Source organism: Empidonax traillii, unplaced genomic scaffold, assembly GCF_003031625.1.
Source record: "Empidonax traillii isolate 1590-97213 ecotype Southwest subspecies unplaced genomic scaffold, ASM303162v1 scaffold505:size591145, whole genome shotgun sequence".
Taxonomy (NCBI): Eukaryota; Metazoa; Chordata; class Aves; order Passeriformes; family Tyrannidae; genus Empidonax; species Empidonax traillii.
The window spans coordinates 66,348-89,097 of NW_020955698.1; the positions used below are offsets into that span (position 1 = coordinate 66,348).

At 42.5% G+C, this 22,750-nt stretch overlaps 1 protein-coding gene across 4 annotated transcripts in view; it reads left to right on the forward strand.

Moving 5' to 3' along the window:
- ATRX (ATRX chromatin remodeler) overlaps nt 1-22,750 on the forward strand; it is a 66,301-nt gene continuing 43,551 nt past the window's right edge. For 2 of the 4 annotated variants that reach the window (XM_027896632.1, XM_027896634.1), the window contains exons 1-8: nt 1-109; nt 10,212-10,324; nt 13,140-13,195; nt 14,545-14,597; nt 15,974-16,098; nt 17,355-17,474; nt 20,792-20,901; nt 22,321-22,388. In XM_027896632.1, coding sequence (XP_027752433.1) covers nt 90-109; nt 10,212-10,324; nt 13,140-13,195; nt 14,545-14,597; nt 15,974-16,098; nt 17,355-17,474; nt 20,792-20,901; nt 22,321-22,388 — 665 coding nt within the window. In that variant the 5' untranslated portion in view covers nt 1-89. Of the gene's footprint in view, nt 110-10,211; nt 10,325-13,139; nt 13,196-14,544; nt 14,598-15,973; nt 16,099-17,354; nt 17,475-20,791; nt 20,902-22,320; nt 22,389-22,750 lie in introns of those variants that run through there. The other 2 variants (XM_027896633.1, XM_027896635.1) reach the window with 2 other exon arrangements.

Sequence of the window (22,750 nt, forward strand, 5' to 3'; positions counted from 1 at the left end):
GGCGGCGGCCGCGGCTTTGTCTGCGCCCAGCGCCTGAGCGCGGCCCCGGCCCGGGCGGCCGCTCCGCTCCGAGCAGCGGCGGCGGAGTCATGACCGCAGAGCCCGTGAGGTACGGCCGGGCCGGGCGGCGCCGCGGCGGCCGCGGGGTGGGGCGGGGCCGGGCCCGGCGCGGCCCGGGCGGGCCGAGGGCGGGAGGCGGGAGGGCAGCGCCGCGCTCGAAGCCGCGGGGCGGCGGGGCCGGGCCGAGCCGGGCGCGGGAGGGACCAGGAGGGGCCGCGCGGGGCCGCGGGAAGGCCCCGGGGCCGCCCCCGCCCCACGTGCGAGCGCGGCGGGGAAGCCGCGCCGAGCCCCGCCGGGCGCGGACAGCGGGCCGGGCCGTCCCGCCGGGCACGGGGAGCGGGGCACGGGCAGAGCCCGGCGGGGCCGGGGCTGAGCGAGGCGCCATGTTCAGCTGCTCGCAAATAGTTGTCTTTGTGTGCTCTCGGGTTTTCGGCGGCGCTGGCCCCCCAGCCCGTCACCCGCGGGCGCCACGCGTGCCCCGGGCACTGTGCGAGCCTCCAGGGGCTGGCGCTTGACCCTCGCAAGCGCTGCACGGATCTTCAGGATCAGAGTGTCCTGAGGGGCAGGCATCGCTCTGTCTCTAGCGCTGAGCCTTGGGCCAAGTTCTTCCTGTGGTCATGTCTAAGTGTCTTCACCTCCCGCCTTTTACACTTATTTCCAGTAGTTCGTAACTGCTGTGTCGTTTTGGCCAAAAGTTAAAGGGACGGGGGGGGGTTTCTCCTCTTGCGTGTTTCTTGGTTTTAAAGCCTTGATGCTTCTGAGGAAGAGTCTGCAAAAATCAGATTTTCGAAGATGGTCATGGTTGTTGATGTTGATCACATGCTGATGTAGGTCATGGGTATTGCAAATGCACATTATTTGGTGCATGACTTCCCAGCAGTGTCTTCTGCATGTGTAACTTTGTAAGACAGGGATTGTCCATCTTTCCTTCTTTCTCTTCGCTCCCACTTTCTCCTCTCTGTGTTCTTAAAGTACTTTGAGAGCTTAAAACAACTTTTTTGTTGGATTGATTGTTTTGGGTGTAAACTGAAATACTAATTAAGGGGCTTTCTCTTTTTTTTTTTTTCTTCTCCAGTCCTTGAAAACCAAGGGTAGAGTTTGATTTGTGTATAACACAAAGATCTAGGTTATCAATATTTATGGCCTGGTATACAGTCATCATTACATATGCTCTTCCATTTGGACCACTTTGCTTTTTATTTTATTGTGATGGTTGTATTTTGTTCCCTGTTCTCCTATATCCTGCTTTGTCTTTTTTTTTAACTACTTGTTCCTGGTCTAGAGGATGAGGGGTTTACACTTAACCAGTTCCACTTTCTTATGTTGTCATTATTGCAGCAATTATTCTTTCTACCAAGGGGCTGCTTTAGTTGGTGCTTCAGAGGAAGGAGATGCAGAAGTCATACATTTTCCATGCTGTTTTTAGATTACCTGTAGACAGAATTGGATTATTTCAGGTTATTTGTAATCTGGAAGATCAGAAACAGATCTGAAGTTGTATGTAGTCTTTGGGGGGGGGGATCTGTCCACAGAATAAGCAGCCCTGTGACAAACTGCTTTTAAGATGGATAGGATAATATTTTTTGCGCCCCAGGCTTTCCCTGTGTTCATGACCTCAGTTCTCATTGAGTCTAAGTGTTTGTTATAATTCTCATCCCTCCCAGAGCTCATCCTGAACAGTTTGTCTGTGTTTTACCGGAACAGATCCGTGCCAGGAGCTGGGATGGGCTGCAGGGTCCCAGGATTTCAGGGTTATGATGAACATGTTGCTTTTCCTTATTTCTGTCCATTTAAGTTGTCCTAAAAGTTGGAGAGAGCAAGGTGAAAAAGCGAATCAGGCACTCTCTCTCTCTCTCTAATTCCCATTTCCCACAAGTCCTTTGGCTGTCAGCTGCCTGCACTTCTGTCCCCCACATGGTCACTACATCCCCTGCTCCAGTCACAGGTGTGCAAAAATAAAATGCCAGGGGATTGTTGTTACCATTCTCTTGGAAGGTGTGCAGAAAATCAGATTTGGATGGAGAAATCTGTTCCCAGTACTTGTGGAAGATAAACTTACAGTGTTTAAAAGAAGAATGATCAGTCAGTAATGGGTGTGCTGTGGATGAAGTTTTAAGCTTTGGTTATAAGGAGTACTTTTATATAATGTTAAGATCTTAGGAGTCTCTTGTGTCCAGGGTGAGAGGTTTAGAATGATGAAAAGTGGACTAATTTACTAAGAAACTTTAAAAAATAATGCTGCCCCTGTTAATGTTTATAAAGATTTCTCTCCAACTTTTGTCCCAAAATACTACTTTTTTTTTTTTTTTTTTTTAAGTGGAGGAAGGTTTGTCATAGTGACTTACCTCATTCCTGCAAGTTCATACATTGTACAGAATAAGCATGGCCATAGAAAAAGACGACAACTTTGGAATCTTACCTGAACCTTCTGGTAATCAGGGCAGATTTTTTTAAGCTGGCAAAATAAACTTGGCGCTTTTTTCTTTTTTTTTTTTTTGTCCAGACTTTTCAACACTCAGTGTGACATTGCCCATTTGGTTCTAAGGTTTTAGTTAAATTGTCTGCATTTTTCAGTCAGTTGACTGTTCTGAGTGATATTACAGGGTTGTCTGAGGCGTGTTATGTGATGCCACAACAATATAATTGGAAGTAAATCAATACCAATCTTCCACATTCCCTGCAGGGACAGCACAAGTTCCCATCTTTCACGCTGTCCCAGAACGGGCATAGGTGGATTCTTTGACTCTTCCCCCAAGAAGAGCAAATCTGGGTCATCTTCTGTGCCAGATGTGCCCCAGAATTGATGTTTGCACTTCTTAAACTCTCTGAGAGGATCTTACTGCAGTGACTTTGTTATTCCTGGCTTTGTACAGTGCTGTTTGTTAGGGCTTTGTAAGCTTTGTGTCAGGATTTCTGGAGGGCTTCACTGAAGGTATCTTTATTTTCTGTGAATTAATTCAACGTAACAGAGGGACGTATAATACAAATTCTGCAACAAGGTGACCTTAACATCGTGGAAGCTTGAAATTCCCAGTTCTCTTATAGATGAATTCTTGCACCCTCTGCTTAAAGGATGGAAAAGGGAATGCTTTTTAACATGGCTATACCTCACCAAAAGAGGAAGTCAAAACAATGCTAAAATGTGCTGTGTTCACCATGAAACAAATGTCTGTGGTCTGTGTCTCTTAAATTGGATCACTAGGGGTGTCTTTTATAAAGGAAGAGCCTGAGGATAGTGCTGAACCTCATGGAATCACTTATGGTATCATTGGAGCTCAGCTTATGCCTGCAGGTGATTTGGAAATGTGAGTTAGGTCAGTGACAGGTCACTGACAGGTTGTTCCAGTGGTGTGGCAAGAGGAGAAAGAAGAAGTGGTAGAAATTCAGAGGCAAATATAATGGAAGGTTTTATAATGACTTTAAAAGAGGTAAAGTGCCTTGATTTACTAAGGGAGAAGAATAAAACTTTCATATTCTATGATAAAATCTAGTTATCATTCAAGATGGACAATGGATTGATTGGTGATTTTTTTTCTCTAGAAAAGGAGTGAAACCTTGAAAAAAATCAAGAACTTGATCACACAGGTTGCTAACCACTGTCAGCTTTAGTGCTGTTCAAGCAGTTTATTTGCAAATCTGAAAGCTGCACAGTTGTAGAAATTTCTGTCTGAGTAGGTCCAACTGGAGGTTTTTTTAATAGGTTTAGCCCAGAGGCCTCGTTGGGCAAACACATCTATCATGTAAAGCAGAACTGAAAAATAGGCAATAAATTCAGGACTGACAGTGGGGCAAACTGAGATGGCTTTTATCTTGTAAAATAAAAAACTAAGCTTCAGGTGGGCTGCAACCCTTCAAGCCTGTGGCAAGCGTGGTTGGGAATATCTGGGAGAGCTGAAGGGACAGGCTTTAATTCTCAGGGAGAGTTTGTGCTGAAGGATGCCTCGTTGACAACCTGTGATCAACTCCAGGAGCAGAAGGCAAATGAAGCAAAAGGCAGTTTCAGGGTTGAGGGGCCTGATGCTGTTGGACATTCCCTTTCCACAGAGTGTTTTAAGCATTTTAAACGCAGCTGTCTGGTTTGTATGTTATATATGCTAGTTTCAGCTTCCTTTCATGGATTAATATGGTCAGGTGTGCAGTTTGTCATGATTTTGTAAGGGTGAAAATATAGATTTTCAAGTGGTGACTTCAGTCTTTTTCAGCTTGCAGATTATTTCTCTGCTGAAGTTACACTTCTGCGTGGCATCAAAGCCAGCCTAACAGTGAGACTGTTGGTCTTGGTTTTGTGTTTGTGATGATGCTGTTTGTCTGGGTTGAAGATCCCATTAAAGAAGCAGGTTAAAAGTGAAAGTTTATTCTCACTTCTTAGTGAAGCACAACAACTCCTACCCTGTCAACAGACAGGAATTGTGTAATCTTCCTTGAGCAGGATAAAGGGTCTCTTAGTGGCTTTGAACCGCTGCTTTCTCATTCCCCTTGTGTGTCTGGAGGAAGATCGTTCTGTTTACTTGTCTGAACCTGCTGTGCTGTATTTAAGCTCCAAAGTTACTTCATCCACATCACTGAGTGTCTCCAACTGTACCAGGTATCTCTTGATTAAGCCCCTGTGGATTTGGGGTCAGTTCTAAACAAAGCAAAAGAGTGAGTGTGTGTTAACAAAGTCCTTAGCACAGAGTCTCTGATGAAGTGCTGGATGCCTCCATCTCTTTCCAGTCAGGGGTTTGACATTCAGGTGTTTGCTGATGAACCTGATTTAGTAAGTTCAGTGTGGTACAATTCCCTCTAAACACCAGAGAAGTGTTTTACTGTGGCAATGGTCAAACACTGGAGCAGGGAGATGGTGGAACCTCTGTCTGTGGAGGCGCTCAGAAACTGCCTGGACATTTTCCTGTCTGCTTGTGCTGGGGTGTTGGACTGAGATCCCCAGGGGTCCCTTCCAGCCTGAAGGATTCTGTGATTCTCAGTGTCTCTTCTTGACCATCTCTAACTTGGCTGCTGCTGAAGGTCCAGTCCCTTCCTGCCCAGCCCGGGCTGACTCTGCCTGTGCTTGCAGGAACATTCACAGCAGTGAGCTGGGAGCTGTGTTAGGGAAATTCCTACACAGGGACCTGCATTGGGGAAATTCCCAGATTCAGGAGAAGAAATGGCTGCTTCCCGTGTGGATCAGCTTCTGTGCATAAATCAAAGCAAACACTTTTATGGAGAGGAGGAGAAGGGAGAGAACTGAGGGTGTGGGGGCATCAGGTGTGAGCGAGGCATAAGGGTTTGTGTCCTTTGGCAGTAGAGCTGGTTGATGCCAACACAGGTTGTGTGAATCCTGATTGTAAAACCTCACTTGTTTTGGTGTAATTTAGTCCAAAATTTGAATTTGATCTGGGCTTTACAGCATCATGTTGCTTTGCCCTTGGAAAACTATTACTGAGTTAAAAAGCAACCACTGGGATCAAGTGCTCTGTTTCCCCACCTTCATAAAACCATATTTCGCTTTTTCAACTGATGCAACGGTAGACTGATTTTATTTTCTGCTTTTGTATTTATTCTGAGACAAGTAGGCTTCTTCGGATATTGCAGGTGTGTTCACTCCTGGTTTTTTATTGGGATGAGAAAATAAACAATTTCTGTTGTAGATTTTATCCTCTGTCACTCTTTCCAGTATCTTTAAGCTATTTCATTCATGTGTGTTCAGCCACAACATTGACATGTTTTATATGAAACAACTGTACTATGGAGGCTCTGCCCTCATAACTGAAATCTTTGAATTTCCTTCTCACCAGGAAAACATTTATGAAGATTTTCAGGTGTCACAGTACTGATTATATGAAGGCACAGATATTATGCCTTCCCAGCATATTAATTGAAATAGTCAGACTTTTGCTGTGGGTTGTTAGACTTGTGCTGTTCACCCAGGGATACAAACTGAAGCAGAGGATGGCAGTCCAGCAGTTGAAAAGCACATCTGCTTTTATTTTTCTTTAATTATTTTTCCTAAGGATTGTTTAATTGTGCCTGCTTAACAGTTATTCTGCAGTATTTCAATTCAACTTCAAAAGTGAAAAATGGCTGGGGTTTAACTTGCAGTAACTGTAAACATGAATTTATAAAACTTGTGCCCTTGAACTACTTTAAAAGTTTGAACAGCCTGAAGTTTTAGACAAATATTGGACGTAAGGAAGGCAGGTACTTAAGAAAAGCCTTGTCAGCACTGGGATAAAAGCTGGAAAGCACTGCTGTTTCACTGACTCCCAGGAGCCACTTGAAGTTCAGACGAGGGGCACTTGTTTAGACTAAAAGTTGGTAGGATCCTGTGGAAGAGTGACAGATTTGTTTGTTTACAGAAAAGGTGGTTTTCCAACTGTTCTTCCAGGTGTTTGACAGTAACTGACGTTCTCCACATACATTTTTGAAGGAAGTAGATAGAGACTGATTGCAACAACAAGGTTTTTAGTGCAGTTTCATGTTAAAATCCAATGGCTCTGAGTTTGCTGCTGAAGTGGCCAATCCTGTTTCTTCCTGGCTGTGAATTTTCAGCTGCCTCCACAGGCAGTGACCATGTGAACATGTGGCAAGTTGGATCCAGATGAAAACTGTTCCTTAAAATTGCGTTTGTCCAAGGTGATGTGACTTGCTTTGGCGGGGGGGGAGGCAGGATCAACAGCTAACAGAGGTGATGTGCTGGGCGCTGGGTGCCCACCAGAGCCACTCCAACACTGCCCCTCCTCTGCTGGGCAGGGGAGAGGAAATCCTCTGGAAAGCTCGTTTGGAAATAAGGACGGGGAGACCACTCAGCAATTACCATCGCAGGCAGAACAGACCCCACGTGTGGGGGAAATCAGCTGAATTCATTACCAATCAAATCAGGGTAGGGTAATGAGAAATAAACCCCTAATGTTCAAACACCTTCCCTTCCACCCCTCCCTTCCTCCTCACCTCCAGCGTGGGGCTCATCCCACGGGAGACAGCGCTCCGAGAACCTCTCCCGGGTGGGTTCTTCCCATGGGCTGCAGTTCTGTCCCAGAACTGCAGCCCATGGGAAGAACCCACCCGGGAGAGGTTCACGGAGCCTCGTGGTGGGGGTTCAGGAACCACCTGCTCCAGCACGAGCTTCCTATGGAGTCCCAGCCACAGAAGTTTGTCACCCCCGTTCTGTCGCCAAAACCCAAGGTTTGTCACCCCTGGGTTCTGCCACACAAACCCAGCATAGGTAAGAACATCCAAGGGGACAGTGATCACAGCCAGACTGACTGAATTATGTTGTGTCTAGATTAGGAAACCGCCCGTCTAGTTCTTTGTTTATTCTAAATATTTGTGGGCTCACCTCGGAGGTGATTTGCCTGCTCTGGGACCTTTCTGTCCCCCTGTTAAAGGCCGGGAGTTTATTGTTTGATTTTTGCAGTGCTTGCTCTGAAGGTGGGGAAGAAATGCTATTCTTACAAGATAAGTTTCCCAAGGTCACAAATCAGGTTCATGGCCAAGCCAATAATAGCAGGGCACCTTCCCTTTCATTGCTGGTTTAATTAGGCTGAGCAGTGTTGAAATAGCTCTGGACTGGTGGTGAAGCCATTTACTTGGTGCACACAGGTCTGAAAACAGGAGTGAGAGTTGTTCCACGTCGAGGAGCCCGCTTGCCTCAGTGGTGCTTCTGAGATGCTTTGACATTTTTAGGTTTCTCTGGTTTTGTTTTTTTTTTTTTTAAATACACATTTACAGGTTGTGATCAATTTAGTAGTGAATGGGTCTGTATTGCAAAGAATAAGGATTTTGCAGTAGAAGCTTTAAAAAAGATAGATTATTATTCTCAAGTATAAATGCGTGACATAGAAATCACTTCTGTACAAAACTGAGTACAGCATTGCCCTAAATTAACGTTTCTCTCTGGTGAAGTATGGTAAGTGTAACACCTTTTCTTAGGGTTGACCTGGTATTCCTTAGTACAGGCTTATGGTACAAAATGATGATTAATCGAGAGGAAAAGCAAGTTTAAGAAAACTTTTTAGTATTATTTTATATATTTTCTTTTTTGCTTGTTTGTCAGCAAGAACGTTTTGCCCTGAAAGCGATAATTTTAGTCTAGTTGGGGTAAGAGTTGATAAAGGATAGTAGATAATGTTCCAAGTGTTAGTCGCAAAGACATGTGCCTACTATACTGAATTTGTTTTGTATTGAGAACAATAATACTAAACTCATCTGTAGTTCCCATTTTCTTTCTGAAATGCTGTTACCAAAACAAGTTATTTATAAACTAAATGAACAGAATTCCACATGTGGTCCTTTTTTGTTGTTTGGTTTTTTTTGTTTTTACTACCAAAAATGTACTTTCTTGTGGCCTTTCTAAATGTGCTTTATTTCTTCAGACCATCTGGAGTGGATATAAAATCTCTTTATATCCTTTTACTATCAAATAATTCTGAACAACCCTAGTTTTTTTCCTAACCTAATGTGAGTAAATTGTCATTAAATCTCCTTTCTAAAGGAGAGCATGCAAGCTGTTAAAACTGCAGTGTATCATTATCATCTCCCATAATGTTTTCCGAGTGTGCCCTCCATCCTTGAGAAAAAGGGGAAGCCCAAATTTGGGGACTGGCAGTTGTGTAGCAGCGTGAGCCCAGTAATGAGAGGGAAAGACTTGTGGACAGATTGAGAGGAAAATTTGAAGATACAGTGGGGAGTTAAACAGCTTTGTTACAGTCTTTCGAAGTCACTTGAGTGATTGATGGCACCCATGTAGTCCTGAAAGAAAAGTGCCCTTCGCTCATGCAGATCTTTGTATTGCAAGGTGCTATTTTGTTTTATTTTGAGTACTTTAGAAGATGTAAAGAAATTGAGCATTACTCTTTTAAATGGATGTTTTATGCTGTTTCACGTGTGACTCTCTTCATTGGTTGAAATAGTCATTTGCATTGATGTGATGCTGCCCTTTCACTCATCCTTCACCTGCCCGTCCTTCTTCTGAAAGGGGATTGCTGCAGCAATAACAGTTAAATTGAAAGGCAGAAGTTAATAAATTGATGCGTTCAGAGGAACAGTGGAGATGGGAAAGGTGAGTGGATTGAGCCCCTGAGAAATCCAAGTTCCTATGACCTGTAAAGCAGGCACAGAAAAGGTTATTTCTTCTTGCTATTAGAAGACTATTTTGGAATTCACGGGCTCCCTTCTGCAGGGGGCAGGGCAGGGCAGCGGTTGGAAAAGCCGTGTGGAGCAGCTGATAAGGCAGGATGAGTCAGACACACAGGGCTGGCAGATTCCAGAGCGCTGATAGTGGGCAAACAGCTGAGTGGCAACTTCCCTCGGGGGGTCCCAAAGCCCTTGGCCTCAGCCACTGCACCTGCAGCTGGAAAAGTCTTGTCCCAGGGAACTGCAGAAGCTTTGGGAGGAGGAGATCTGCACCAAAGGGAAATAACCTGTGGGTTATGACGGGGGCAGCTCTGGCAGGAGAGCTTGGGATGAGGGCAGGTACACCCCAGACTGACACAACTCCTGGGCTCTGGGAATGCCAAGGGAAGGTTCCCAACTCTACAAACGAGTTACCAGTGCTCGTACAAACAGATCAAGGAATGCTCTGGTCCTGCAGGGTTGGGGGTTTTTTTTGACAGAATGAACACGTGACGCAGCAGGTTTGTGTAGATGGTTGGTTTTTAAGGAAAGTTTGGCATGAGCGTGTTCATCTGCCACATTCAACATACCTGGTTTTGTATGTGAAACTGCTGCCAGTTCCAGTGTTTTATATCCCCAGAGGTTACGTTTGTGGTAATAAAATCATGATTTTATTGTTTTTACCTGTCTGATCTCTGGCAAAGTAGAATCCTAAATTAATTTTTCGCTGTCTTCATGGCATAGCAGCATCACCACCCAGATTTTCTTGAATTCTTCCAGTAAGTGTAAACAGTAAAAATGACTTCAAATAGCCTTGTTATTATTAACAAAGTCCTTAGTGTTTTTTTGTCAGTAAGGGTGCACCTACCACTTTGCTCAGGCTTTAAAAAACTCATACGTGTTGTATTTCTATTTTATTTACTTCATTATACTTCTGCAGAAACAAATGTTTAAATCTCTTGTAGGCGTGTATTAATTGAGATTTAAGACAATTTCCTTCCAGCTTGGTAAATTAGAGTGAGACATGTAAGTAATTTGAAGCTTTACTTGTGTTTTGACAGTGAAAGCAAGTTGAACACATTGGTGCAGAAACTCCATGACTTCTTGGCTCACTCGTCAGAAGAATCTGAGGACGCAAACTCTCCTCCAGCATTGTCTATAAACAAAAGCATAGGTAAAACCACACCTTCTGGGTTGGTTTTTTTTTTACTTTCAGTGTGTATATGATTCTAAAGTCAACTAACTTGCTGTTATTATTTCATTTTATCACGCTTGGCTGGAGCAATTACACAAAGTCCTAATGTGGGTCAAGTGGTGACATCTTAAAAAGGCACAATAGACCTTTGATGAAATATTTATTTCAGTTCTGAATCTTTGTAAATGGGAAAAAAAATCTGACCTTCTGGTAATTCACCTGCTGTGGAACAGGAGATGGCAAACACACATGTATTTGCTGTGCTAAGAATTCCTTGTTCAGTGTTCCTGAATTTATAAATGCAGTTTCTTGGTTCTTCTGCTGAAGTAAAGCTTTTGCAGTCCTTGTACTTGTGGAAGAGGTTCTGGAGATTATGCTTTTATAGTTATTTGAAAAAGATTTCTACATGTAATCTGGAAACATTTGAAAAGGAAGTAAGTTTTCTGAAAAACCTTGAGTCCTACACTAGGTCAGAATGGGTTATTAGAATTTTTACATGCAAGTTAGAAATAGGTAACAAATTTCAAACACTGCTTTGATTACAGTGATTAAAAGTGAAATAACTTCACATCAGTCCTGAATAAAATCAGTTTCCAAATTTAACTGATTAAACTCTTTTCTTAGTTCAGCTTGGACTGGAGACAGGTGCAAACCCTTTCAGTCTCTGCTGTTTAATGAACTAAAAGTTGTGCTGAAGTGGTGGAGTCCAGGAGAGCGAGAGTGTGCTGGAGTTTATTTTCAAACTCCTCTTGTCCTCAGTAGTGTCTTCCATGGGTTTTCTGGCATGCTGTTTTTCTCTTTTAATGATTTGTTTTGAGGGAGTCTCAACTTTGATGCTCACCAGCATCAAACTGAACTGCTAACATAGGAAAAAGAAATTACTCCTGTGATACCTCAGCAGAATAGTAAAATAAACTGTGCTGTAGGTGCACCTCAGAGTGAAATTTTGCTGAGGGAGCACACTGGGAAAAAGAAATCTTTTCCTTTATCCTGTGTATTTAAAAGGTAGAATTTGGTTCCTTGCTGGAAAATACAGATTGTCTTTGAAATGGATACACTTGCAAATTCATAGCAGGCGTGTTTCAGTGTTGGTTTTGAGACCTAAAAGAATGTATTGAAGTAGAAAAGTCAAGACTAAACACTTAAATGTTAGAAAATGACAGAATTAACTGTGCAGATTTCCTTCCCCTCCCAGTGTGTGGATAATGAGTGTCTTTAGCAACTGTGCTTGCTTTTGTTGTACTGCGCAGGATGCTCGTGACAAGCTCAAGTTATGGATGTGATTTGGGCCAAATCAGGTTTATGCAGTAGTGGATCTTGGGTTGTTGCAGCTTTTGGGAGATATGTGAGTTATTGGGTCGAGTGTTGTGAGGAGGGAGATGATGGTGAAGGTTTCGTGTGGCTCGGGAGAGTTGGAACACGTCCCTGCCCCACACAGAGTCAATTAAAATAGGAAGCAATCCTTGATTTTCCAGCCTTTCTGATGTTCCCTTCTCCCCTCTGTGCTGGAACTGGAGGTGTCCCTGCTGTCCCTGCTGTGAGTGCAGCCCCTGCCCTGGAGAGCCTGCAGGGCTGGAGCAGGAGCGATGGGTCAGCACTGGGAGCTGTGAGGATGATGGTTCTGTGGGAACACACAGTCAGCACATCCAGCTGCTTTTGGAACAGCCTGTGTGCACCAGCTCCAAGTGCAGAGTCTGCAGGGATTGGAGCTGCCAGAGCAGAGGAAGCTCTGCCAAGATGTACAAGCTGGCATTTTCCATGGATTTATCAGTTGGTCAAGAGTAGAAGGTGGGCAGCATGTAATCTCCAGAGGAAATGTCACCCTCCTTCTAAATCTCAGGTTTTTTTCCTCAGAATGCAGAAATACCTGTAATATTCTAGAGAAGAAATTTTAGGTATTTAAAAGAGCCAAAACCATTTGCTTCCATTTTTTGTTATTCCCTCCTTCACATGCAGAAATGACTGGATAATTCTTGCTGCAATTTACTGAAGCAATTCTGCCCAGGTCGAATACCCAGCATTGAGTTTTCAAATCAAAGTCATTTAACTATTTTAAAGTGTAGAAGAAAATTGTTTGGTTTTCCCAAAACTGAATAAGTTGCAGTGCTAGTAGCCTTATGCTAAAATCACAAATGATCCTGATATTTACAGGATAATCCAGGATTGTAATTATACTCCCTTCTCTGTAGTGCGTCTGTTGAAATCCTGCTGTTCCTAAGCCTTTGGAGCATCTTCTTCCAGGTGTTGTTGAATCACTGAACTTGAAACATTCCCTTCCATTCCCAGGACTGGTGGATGGGAACAGGTGCTAATATATTGCAGGTCTTTAGGCTTTATATTCCACAGTTCCTGAGCCAGAGAGATGGGAATTCACAGTCATATCCTGTATCAAAGAGGTTTTTTACCTTTGGTTTTGTGATCCCGCATTTAATACTTTATTTCTGATGTCAAGATGTGTAAGAGAAAAAACTTGAAGTGACTGCTTAGAGATCAACAGAAATGCACTGCTGTCTTATCTCTGCGTGCAGCTGCACTTGCATTGCCTCAGGATTTCTGCACCAACAGGAAGGCTGTTCCTCAGCCTGTGTGGGACTGGACTGAAAGGGATTCCCAGATTATTTCTGTATAATTTATGCCTTACAGTGGAGTGTGTTTCATCGTGCAGCAGTTTGTCTCCGAAAGCCACACAGTCACCTTTATTCAGGCCGGTGAAACAGAAACGATGTGATGTGCAATGTGAAGAACTTGGAGTGTTTCTTGCAGTTCAGTGGATTCCTTTAATTTCTCTCCGTAGGTAAAAGAAGAGAACCTAAAGGAACTCCAGCTTCAATGGAGAACAATAGAGATGAGGTAGGAATAAAAAGCACTTCTGAATTCCAGTTGCATGTCCAGTGCAGAATGGCTGAGCTCACTGTGTTGCTTTGACAATAAATACTTCAATAATCCTGTCAGAACCACCCAGTAAACGTCATCGTGTCTGCTGAATAGAAGCATTGCTGTAAAATATAGAAAAAGAAATATAAAATTAAAACTTATAGTTTGACTTAAACTCACTTAGATTTAGGCACGTGCAAGCAGTTGCTTCTTTTTTATTTCTAAATTACTGAAATACATGAATTTACTTGGGCAGCTTCACTGTCTTTCTGGTGCACAATAATTCCTGAGAATGATGTCTCTAACAGAGTTAGGCTTTGCTTACCTGAGGTGTGCAGTTGCATTTTTGTTAAGAAATGAGTGCTGTTAATTGATTCATATTGAGAATACTGCAGAGTGAGGTTTTCTTTATAAAAAGAAATTTGATTAATATTCTTTAATCCTTATTCTGTTCTTTGGATTATAGGTTACCAGGCTCTTACTGTTTTTGGTTTAAAAAAATCGATCTCTATTTACACTTACAGTGTGATACTCAGATAAGAGTAGGTATTTAATTGTCCTTTGAGGCAAATACGCTTCCTTTTTTAAAACAGAAAGAGGTATGGACACACAGGATCTCTGTTAAACATGAGCAGATTTCTTCTGTATGATGTGTCATGCACATCAGAGAGATTTTTCATGTGGTCCATGCTACTGCTAACTGTTCTCCTGCTGGAAACATTCTGCTTGACAGCACCTTCATATGTAGAGAACACAAGTGCCAGAACAAATCCTGCCTTAATTTGCCTTTCCTGCTGCAAACTCAGATGTTTTCAACTGCCCAGCCCTGGTTATGATTTGAATGCCAAAACCTCAGACAAATCAATTTTCCCGTAAAGGCAGCCGGTGCTTTCTGGCCCGTGAGCCAGGTAACAATTCCCGATGTTCTGCTGGCAGCTCCTGGGTGGAACTGGCCAAGAGTGCCCAGTGCCAGCCCTGCAGGACCCTCTGGGTTTTGGAATGTTGGAAGAGGCCGTGGTTCCTTCGTGCAGCCTGAAGAGCATCCCCGGGGGCATCCACAGGAAACTGCTTCCTTCGGATCTGAAACTCCAGAGATTTGGCTGAACTGAACTGGCGTGACTGTTGAAATCGTGTGTCAATTGTGTGTCACTTGTTAATGCTTTCCCTGCTGCTTTTTAAAATTTTTATTTATTTATTTATTTTTAATAAGAGCACTGGTGACTTCTGAGATGTGTTCTAGTTAAAGCAAGAAACTCGGGTTTTTTTGTCAGGTCCCTTGGATACAAATGTGTTGACCTTTACATTTTGTTTTGTTTTGTTTTCAGGGCAGTAGTTCTTCAGAAAGAACCAAATCCTTAGGATTATCCCGTTCCAAAAGGTTAGTTTGGAAGATAAAAACAAATAAATTACTTTTTGGTACGTGAAACTACAGAAAAGTCGATGCACTATGCCAAATATTTTTGGTATACACCCGTGTAAATCCATAAAGTAGCAGAGTGCTGGTAAAACAAATAATACACTTAAAATTGGAACCGTTTCTCAGGGTCGAAGGTAAAGATCACAAAGCCTGATTTTTATAAACAAAGACAAGATTATCCCACATCTTCAGGGCAAAGGAGTTTGTACAAGAGCTCCTTCACTCTTGCTATTTCTACATGTAGGATTCTTCCGAAAAATGTAAATTGGGTTGTGTGGAAAAAAGGGCTTTATGTACCTTACTGCTGGGAGGCTGTAGCATCAAACTGTGCTGCTGATGCTCGTTCAAGTTCTGTCATTCGTGATTTTCCATGCCCACTTTCATCAGCTGCCTTAGAACTGCTCTTTACAAGCCTGTGTCTCTTTTCTCTCTCCTTTGTATCCAAGTTGAGTTTGTTCTGTCACGTCTGCTGGCATTAATATTCTTCAGTCTCCTCCTTGTTGGTCTTGATGCCATATTTGCAAGTGTGGTTTTATATTTGGCTTTGATTTCTCCCTCATCTTCTGAAGACAGTGTCCTGCTGAACTCTTTCATTTATATTGCTTTTAGTCCTGGTTTTTTTGCATCCTGTCTTTTCAGTAAAGGTGTTTTCACTTGCACATGTGACATCCTGTGCCTGATACACAACCAGTATCCTGCAGTAGTTCATGTGTTGCCTTCAGACGGTGAAAATTATGCTCCATATTCAGTATTTTCTTTTCCCTATCCTGACATAGTAAATTAATTAATTTTCGTGGATTCAGTTTGAAATCATGTTTGTGTGGAATTCTGGCAGCTGTTCCTTTTATTCAACAGTCAGCCTTTTCATTTCTCTCCTCATTTCCTTTATTTCCTTGCAAACATCTCTTCAGCCAAGCTGCTTTTTGTAATTTGGTAATATCTGTGTGCTCTCTTTGTGCTGCCTGTTAAACCTGGAATGATGGATAAAATTTCTGAGCAGGCGTTCACTTGTGTTTCATTTAGGGGTTTTTCTCATAGGCTTCCTTAAAACCACATCAGACCTTGATTTTACAAAGAAATGCAGCAAGCCCCTGAAACAAAATATTAGTATATATTTTTATTTCACATAGAGGGGGAGAATTCCTGTTCCTAACAAGAAAATTAACCTACAGTTTATATATAGTGATAATTTGAAGTTTCCCACCTCATAAAGTCTTAAATGAATTTAGAAATAATGTAGTTTTCCCCATTAATACCATATTTGCAAAGCTCCAGGCTTACCTGAATTGCTGTGTGTACTGTTGGTCAGAGCATGTTTTTCTTTTCTGTCTTTGCAGGAAACCTACAGTTGTAACAAAATACGTTGGGTCAGACGAGGAACAAGTTGTAGATGAAACTGTAAATGAAGATGTTTCAAACGAGAACTCAGAGAACGATGTAGATATGAAAAGCTTGCCTAAAGGTAGGTCGTGTCTTTTTTCGCTGCTGAATTCGGGAAATTAGCCAAGGTGATGAGGCAGAGTAAATAATTCCCGGGAATGCAGATGTTTAAAGTGCCTGGCTGAGGTGCTGTTGGGCTGGACGCACCCGTGGGTGTGAGCACAGAGGAACCCAAGCACCTTTGTGTTGGGACCTAGCAGGGTCAGTCCATGGGTGCACCAGGATGTGCTGGTGGCTTTTTGTGCAGCCATCTGTGCCAAACCATCCCAGAACACAGAAAACCATTCCTTCTGTTGTTCTGTGGGAGTCTCAAGCTCTATCACCTGGTGGTCTTATTTTACAGTTCTCCCTGAGGTTATTTATTAGCAATTAGATCAAAAAAAAAAAAAAGCAAACCCAACTCTGGGAGGGAGGTGTCATTATTCAATGTATTTTTAAGCACCTTTTAGGAACAGTTAATTCTATAAATTTTACATCCCTCTGCTCTTAACTATGGTGTGAGTTTGATTATCTCCTCCATTTCTCACCTAGGGGAGTTACAGGAAAAATTGCTGCTCTTTACTGCATGAGCAGCAGAATTTAAGAGCAGTCACTTTAAAATTACTTTTTTCAGAGTATGAGATTATTTTCAGTGTCCTCACAACAAAAGTATAAAAAACTGGGCTCTTAAGTAGGAAAGATGTGTTTTTTCATCCACACGATTTTGAGTAGTTCCTTTCATTGAACTGAAAATGTGAGTTCCTGAATTTTCTTCAAGACAAAGCAGCTTTTATTGCATTGCTTTTCCATTTGCTTTCACGCTGAAATAAATGCAGGCGAGGGGAAACCGGATAGAAGGGGGCAAAGAGAGAGCAATGCACAGTTACTGTAGGGGCTTGGAGGGGTCTGAGTGCTGTAACCCAAGTCCTTCATTTGCAGATTGCACTGCAGATACCTGTCCACACCCCCACAGTGTGACAGTCCTGTCCTGCACGTGCCACATCAGGGCAGAGGGAGCACAATTTGCTCCTCAGCCCATCCAGTCCTCAGCTTTTTGTCCTGCAGATGCAACACAGATGTACTTTGAAGTGTGTGGTGGTTTGGTTTTGGGTTTTCTTTTGGTTTGTTTTCTTTTTTTTTTTTTTTTTTTTCTGTGAACATCTGTGCGTTCAAAAACTTTGTCGAGTTTTAGGCGACAGATTGCATTTTTTTTTTTGTTGTTGGCTTTATTTAAACAGAACTTTTTGCGCTTCATCTGGATGTGTAATGGTTTCCAATTTCTAAATAAAATTATTCTAGGTACAGTGGTTGTACAGCCTGAGCCAGTGCTGAATGAAGACAAAGATGATTTTAAAGGGCCTGAATTTAGAAGCAGAAATACCGTTAAAATGAAACCTGAAGTTCCCAAAAAGCGTGGAGGTAAATACGACTTAAAACATCTATTCAAACGGGTTTAAATTGTTGCTTACCGACCACATTTGGTACATCGAAAAAAATTGTTCCTATTTCTGATGAATTATCCTGAAAATACCTCCACTCTTCTGGCTTTTTGTTCATTAAGGATGCTGAGTGACAGAAATTAGCCTCCATTGCTGCCTCTGCAATGCAGCAGTGAAAGCTAAGATTAGTTCCCATCAAACTCCTTGTTTTCTGTAGGCACAGGATGCATCGGTGGGTGCAGTTGCTCGGTTGCAATCAGGTGTTCCAGGTGTTCCTTTTTTAAGGAAATACCTTGTGACAGGGTTGATACAGGAACCTTCACTGACTCGCCAAGAAAGCAACCGCGTGGGACACGTGGAAGCAGATTATCCCTCAGTGAGCTAAGAAATACCCTAAACCCTCAAATAATTTAAAGAGTTTTGTTTTTAAATTGTGGGAAATTCCCTGCCAGTGGGCCCTTCTAAGGATTATCCTTGAAAAGCTGCTGTGTCAGCTGCTTTCCCGTAGCTACTGCTAAAATTGAGAACTTAGGTAGATTATAGCACTAACAGAAATTGATTTCTCATATTTTATTCCAAAATTTAGAGGGAGGACTATTTATAAAGTAACCAATAAGAAGGCAGATATTTTTGTTAACACTACTGGCAGGATCTCAATTCACACACCTACAGCAGTACCTGGGATATCCATACAAACAGATCTTGCACACGCTCTTCATTCTTCCCATTATGTCATTTGAGATACTTGCTCTCTTTTACCTGTAATTTATGAATTGCTGTTTCTCCATTTGTGGTGGAAGGGGAGTAAGATGTGGCTGTGTGGGAACGTGCTTGTGCATACACGTGGGCTCATGCACGACGTTAATCGCATTTTGAGCGCTGATGTTTCCTCTGAATTAACGAATCTTTGCAAGCTGGTTGTGTTTTATTCATGCAAGATGTCCTGTGTGCAGCATTTTAGGAATGCTTTTCCCATTTGTGCTTGTAACATTTGCAAACTGGTCCAGCAGAACTCTTCAGGGGTGCAGTGATGAGAAGACCGGACTCTTCTGCTTGAGCTTTGTGTCTGCATCCCCTGGACAGTTTGTATGACCTGCCCTTCCAGCTTTTTTTAATTTATCCCGAGGGAATTTGCAGGCTTTCCTTTGTGTGTCTGCGCTGGTTACTCATGAACTGTGCCTGACATGGGGGATAGTTTTGGAAGGGACAGGAAGAGTTGAGGCCTTACCTCAGAGCTCTGTTAATGTCTCTGCTGGTAGAATTTGGGTTTAGAGCTCTCCAGTGTGTGTGTTAAACTCCAATCAACCTCAAGAGCAGCTGGATTAGGGAATGTATCAAACCAGTTTGTTTGTGTCAATCTTTGTCAGCTTTTTGCATGAAGGGGCGCCGAGCTTTGTCTTGATGCCTGGCTGAGGTGCCCTGTGCACATACAGAGCAGGTAAATGTGTAGTCCCTGAGATCCTGAACTGTCTGCACAGTGCAGGTAAATAATCACAATAAAATAAAAAATGCCAGTCCGTCCTGTTCATTGTGGAGTGAATATTTGCACTTGTATTAGGAATTGTATGTCCTGTTTATATTAGAAATAGTGGTAGTAATAGAAGTCATGCCTTTCTAGCAACCAAGTGCTCTTATCTGAGACTGCTGAGAGGCATTGTATCATTATTTTCAAATGTTGTGTCTGCAGAATGGTTATGGTTGTATTTTTGCTAATAAACTCTGGTAGGAATGTTTAGAAGTAAGTATTTTCTCAGTATTAATGAATTAGTAATGCTGAATTCCTTTGGATCATCATCATTGGCAGTAGTAACATGGCTTAACAAAGATTTGCCTCAGAAACGCTCTCTTTCTGCTGCCAACGAGCAGATTTGAGGAAGGAGGCCGTGGTGCTTCCCTTTAGTTGTAGAAAAGAGGGAAGTGGCTCAGGGCTTGGCAGGGAGTGGCATGTTGTGCCTGGGTGGGTGTGTGACAGGCCTGGCTTGGGTTCCGTGCTGCGGAACGTGGCATTGCTTCCCAACCAGTGCCGTGCCATGGATGCCTTCAGTCAAGGTCACCAGCAGCGTCTGAAACCAGTGTTTGAGCTGGTTTGAGGTCGTCAGGGGGCTCTGTGAGTGCCCAGGCTCTGCAGACCTGCAGTCAGGAGTGCCTGGAGGTTGGAAACAGCAGGTATTCAGAATTTCCCTGAGTTGCAAGGGTGTGTCAGCTGTTCTCGCTGGCCCATGAGCCATCTGAGATGGTGTTGAGCAGCAGGTCGCTGGTAGCTTGTATTGTGTATTGAGAATGCTCACTGAGTTCCTTAACACTATGGTGTTGGTGCTTCTGTGGTGGTGACTGTTTGAGAAACAGAAAAACATTTGGGGTCTGTACCCAGACTGTGACCATCAAATTAAACCATCTGAGGCCATTTCCTTGTGCCACTCACTGACCAGGGCAGCGAAGGACAAGTCACAGCTGAGTGATTCCTCTCTCTGCTTGATCCCAGATGAGGTTTTTGGAAGTGTCTGAGCTTTCACAAACGATGTTCCTTCCTCTGCTGTTGAAAACAGAAAGGTCTCACAGTAGCTGGTTTAACAGCCTGGCATGGACTGAACCTGCCAAGCCCACCTTCACCCCTTCCAAAGTGAATTTGGGAGGATTGGCAGTAAAGAAATGTTTTCTTGACCAAATATAGGTAGGGGTGGTTCACAAACTGGGAGCAATCAGCAAAATGGGGAGTACATGTGTATTGTAGCAAAATCGTAGTTTCAGGAAAAGCCAAACAACAAAAACCGCCATCGAGAAGGGAACAGAAGGTGAGAAAAGATTTTGAAGGCGCTATTAAAAGGATTTCGTGCATCTTCTGTCAGGGTTTTCTGTATTCTTCTTCGAGAAACTAAACTGTGTGTGAAAGAAAAATGTAATACAAACGTGAATTAAAATGATATTTGTTAAACAAAAAAAAATTGGGAACGTTGTCCAGAATATCAGGGCTGCTCTGGAAGAGTTTTATTGATGACTCTTATTTAGGTGTGTTCTCAGGAGGTGACCAGTTGGCCCAAATTGAATCTCTCAAAGGAAGAGAATTGTATCTTCACCCCAAGTGGAGCACAGAAATTTGAGGGAAATCCTTTCAGTCTCTAAATGGCAAGTGGTTACAGAAAGATTTCTCTAGTGCTGGGTGGTAAAGAAATAAAGGCCTAAAACCTGACAGGCTGAAATATTGTAAGAAAATGAAATAGGTATATATAGATTTCTCAAAAAAAAAAAAAAAAAAAAGAAGGAAAACAATTAATGTGTGGTTTATAATCCTCTCTATAGAGGAAGGACTACATGGAATTGTAAGCTGTACAGCTTGTGGGCAGCAGGTGAATCATTTTCAAAAGGATTCAATCTACAGACATCCTACACTGAAAGTTCTTATTTGTAAGGTATGTGGTAAACAGTTCTACTGTTTGTTTTTGTTTGGGATGTCATATTAGTTGATTTGGGTGGGATTTTTGTGGGAGTAGTTGTTGGTTTTAGTCATTAGCTGTTACAATTAAGGAAAATAAAAGCGGGGCAAAAGCAAATATACTTATAAATCTGTATTCCTGTTTTCTTATACCTCAGTTAAACTCATGGTGTTTTACTTGGAATTTAGTTTTATAGCTTTAAGGTTGTAATATTAGTGAATTTTTAATGTTAAATGATCTCTCTGAAGTCTCTGCCTACTCATAATGTATTGTAAGAGCAGATTCAAGTCTGGATCTCCTGGTAAATTGTTCTGTGTAAAACAACATTGGAATGAGGAGCAGAAAAGTGTCTTCAGAGCCGTGTCGGTCTCTGCAGCTCCTGGACTGTTTTAATTTACCGCAGTAACGATGATCTAAACCCAACCTCCCCCCAGAGCTGGCTCTTGAGCTGCCTGCTCTCCTGGGGGCTCCAGAGAGAAACATCCCTGCCCCTGCTGTTAGTTTTCAGAGATACAGGAATACCTCTTGCATATCTCTACAGTCTGTAGATCCTGTATTTGTAAATGGATTGCCAAAGATAGAGTGGAAGTCCCTGATCTCTGTACTCCAGGTCTTTCTGTGCCCAGTTCTGCCCTTATTTTGCTCCTGCTTAGGTCAACAGTCCCAGACCTGAGAATCTGTTTTCCTTTCACTATGGATGTTCCATCAAGGATCTAAATATCAGATTTTACTGGGGTTTTTTGTTGGTTTTGGTTGTTGGAATAGTTTAGTTGAACAGATGTGTAAGTCTGTTCCATGTAAAGGGGCATCATCCTTTTAAATTCATGTGCTGAATCCTCTTGTGGCTTCTGAATTCACTGACCTGCTGGGTAAAGGGCCAGAATTTAGCTAATAGTTTGTATTAATGCCTGTTCAAAGTAGAACTGCAAGTCTGGGAGAACCTTTTTCACTAGCAACTGGGAAAAAAAATAACATCACACCTTCCAAATTCGGTGTAAAGAATTCAGCAACCCAAGCCATTGCTGCTTCTAGCTGAGTTTTTTTTCTTACCGTTACCAAATTTTCAATGAAGGTACTTAGTTTGTACCTGGAAATTGAATACTTGGGTGTTAACATCAAGATAAATGCTGAAGACCTTTTTATTTAAAGCCTTATGGCATCAGATGCTGACATGAGGAGCATAGAGCTGAAAATTGCATCTAAATAAGCATCTAAATAAGAAGTCGTGTTTTGAGACCTGTTGCATCCACGGTAGACTTTTCTTTCGGATTAACACAAATGTAAAAGGCTCATGTAAAGCAGCTGCTGCTTTTGCTGGCAAGCTTCAGGAATCAAATGAGTTGCTGAAGCCCAGTTGGGATTTAATAAAGAATTCCTTGTCCTGTCTCTTTCCAGACTTGCTACAAGTATTACATGAGCGATGACATCAGCCGTGATTCCGATGGGATGGACGAACAGTGTAGGTGAGTGTCCAGAAGCTGAAAACACACCCACAGCTCTGCTGGCTCGTTGGGGATCTTCATTTGTCAGCCGTGTCATTATTGCAAGAAATAAAACCAGTACACAAGAGCTTAATCAGCAATTATTCCTCACCAAGAAATACTCAACCCCAGCGTTTTCCTATCTGTTTGATTGTTATTTTAGTAATTAAAAAACATTTTATAAATAAATCCAATAGCAAACACTTTGAAGACATCACATCTCTAACTCAATAACGTGCCCATTAATTGGGTATTGACCCACTGACCCATATAAACACTTTAAAGGGGGAGATAGAATCTGAGTTCTAAACCCTGTGAGCCACAGAAACTCAAGATTGCATTTC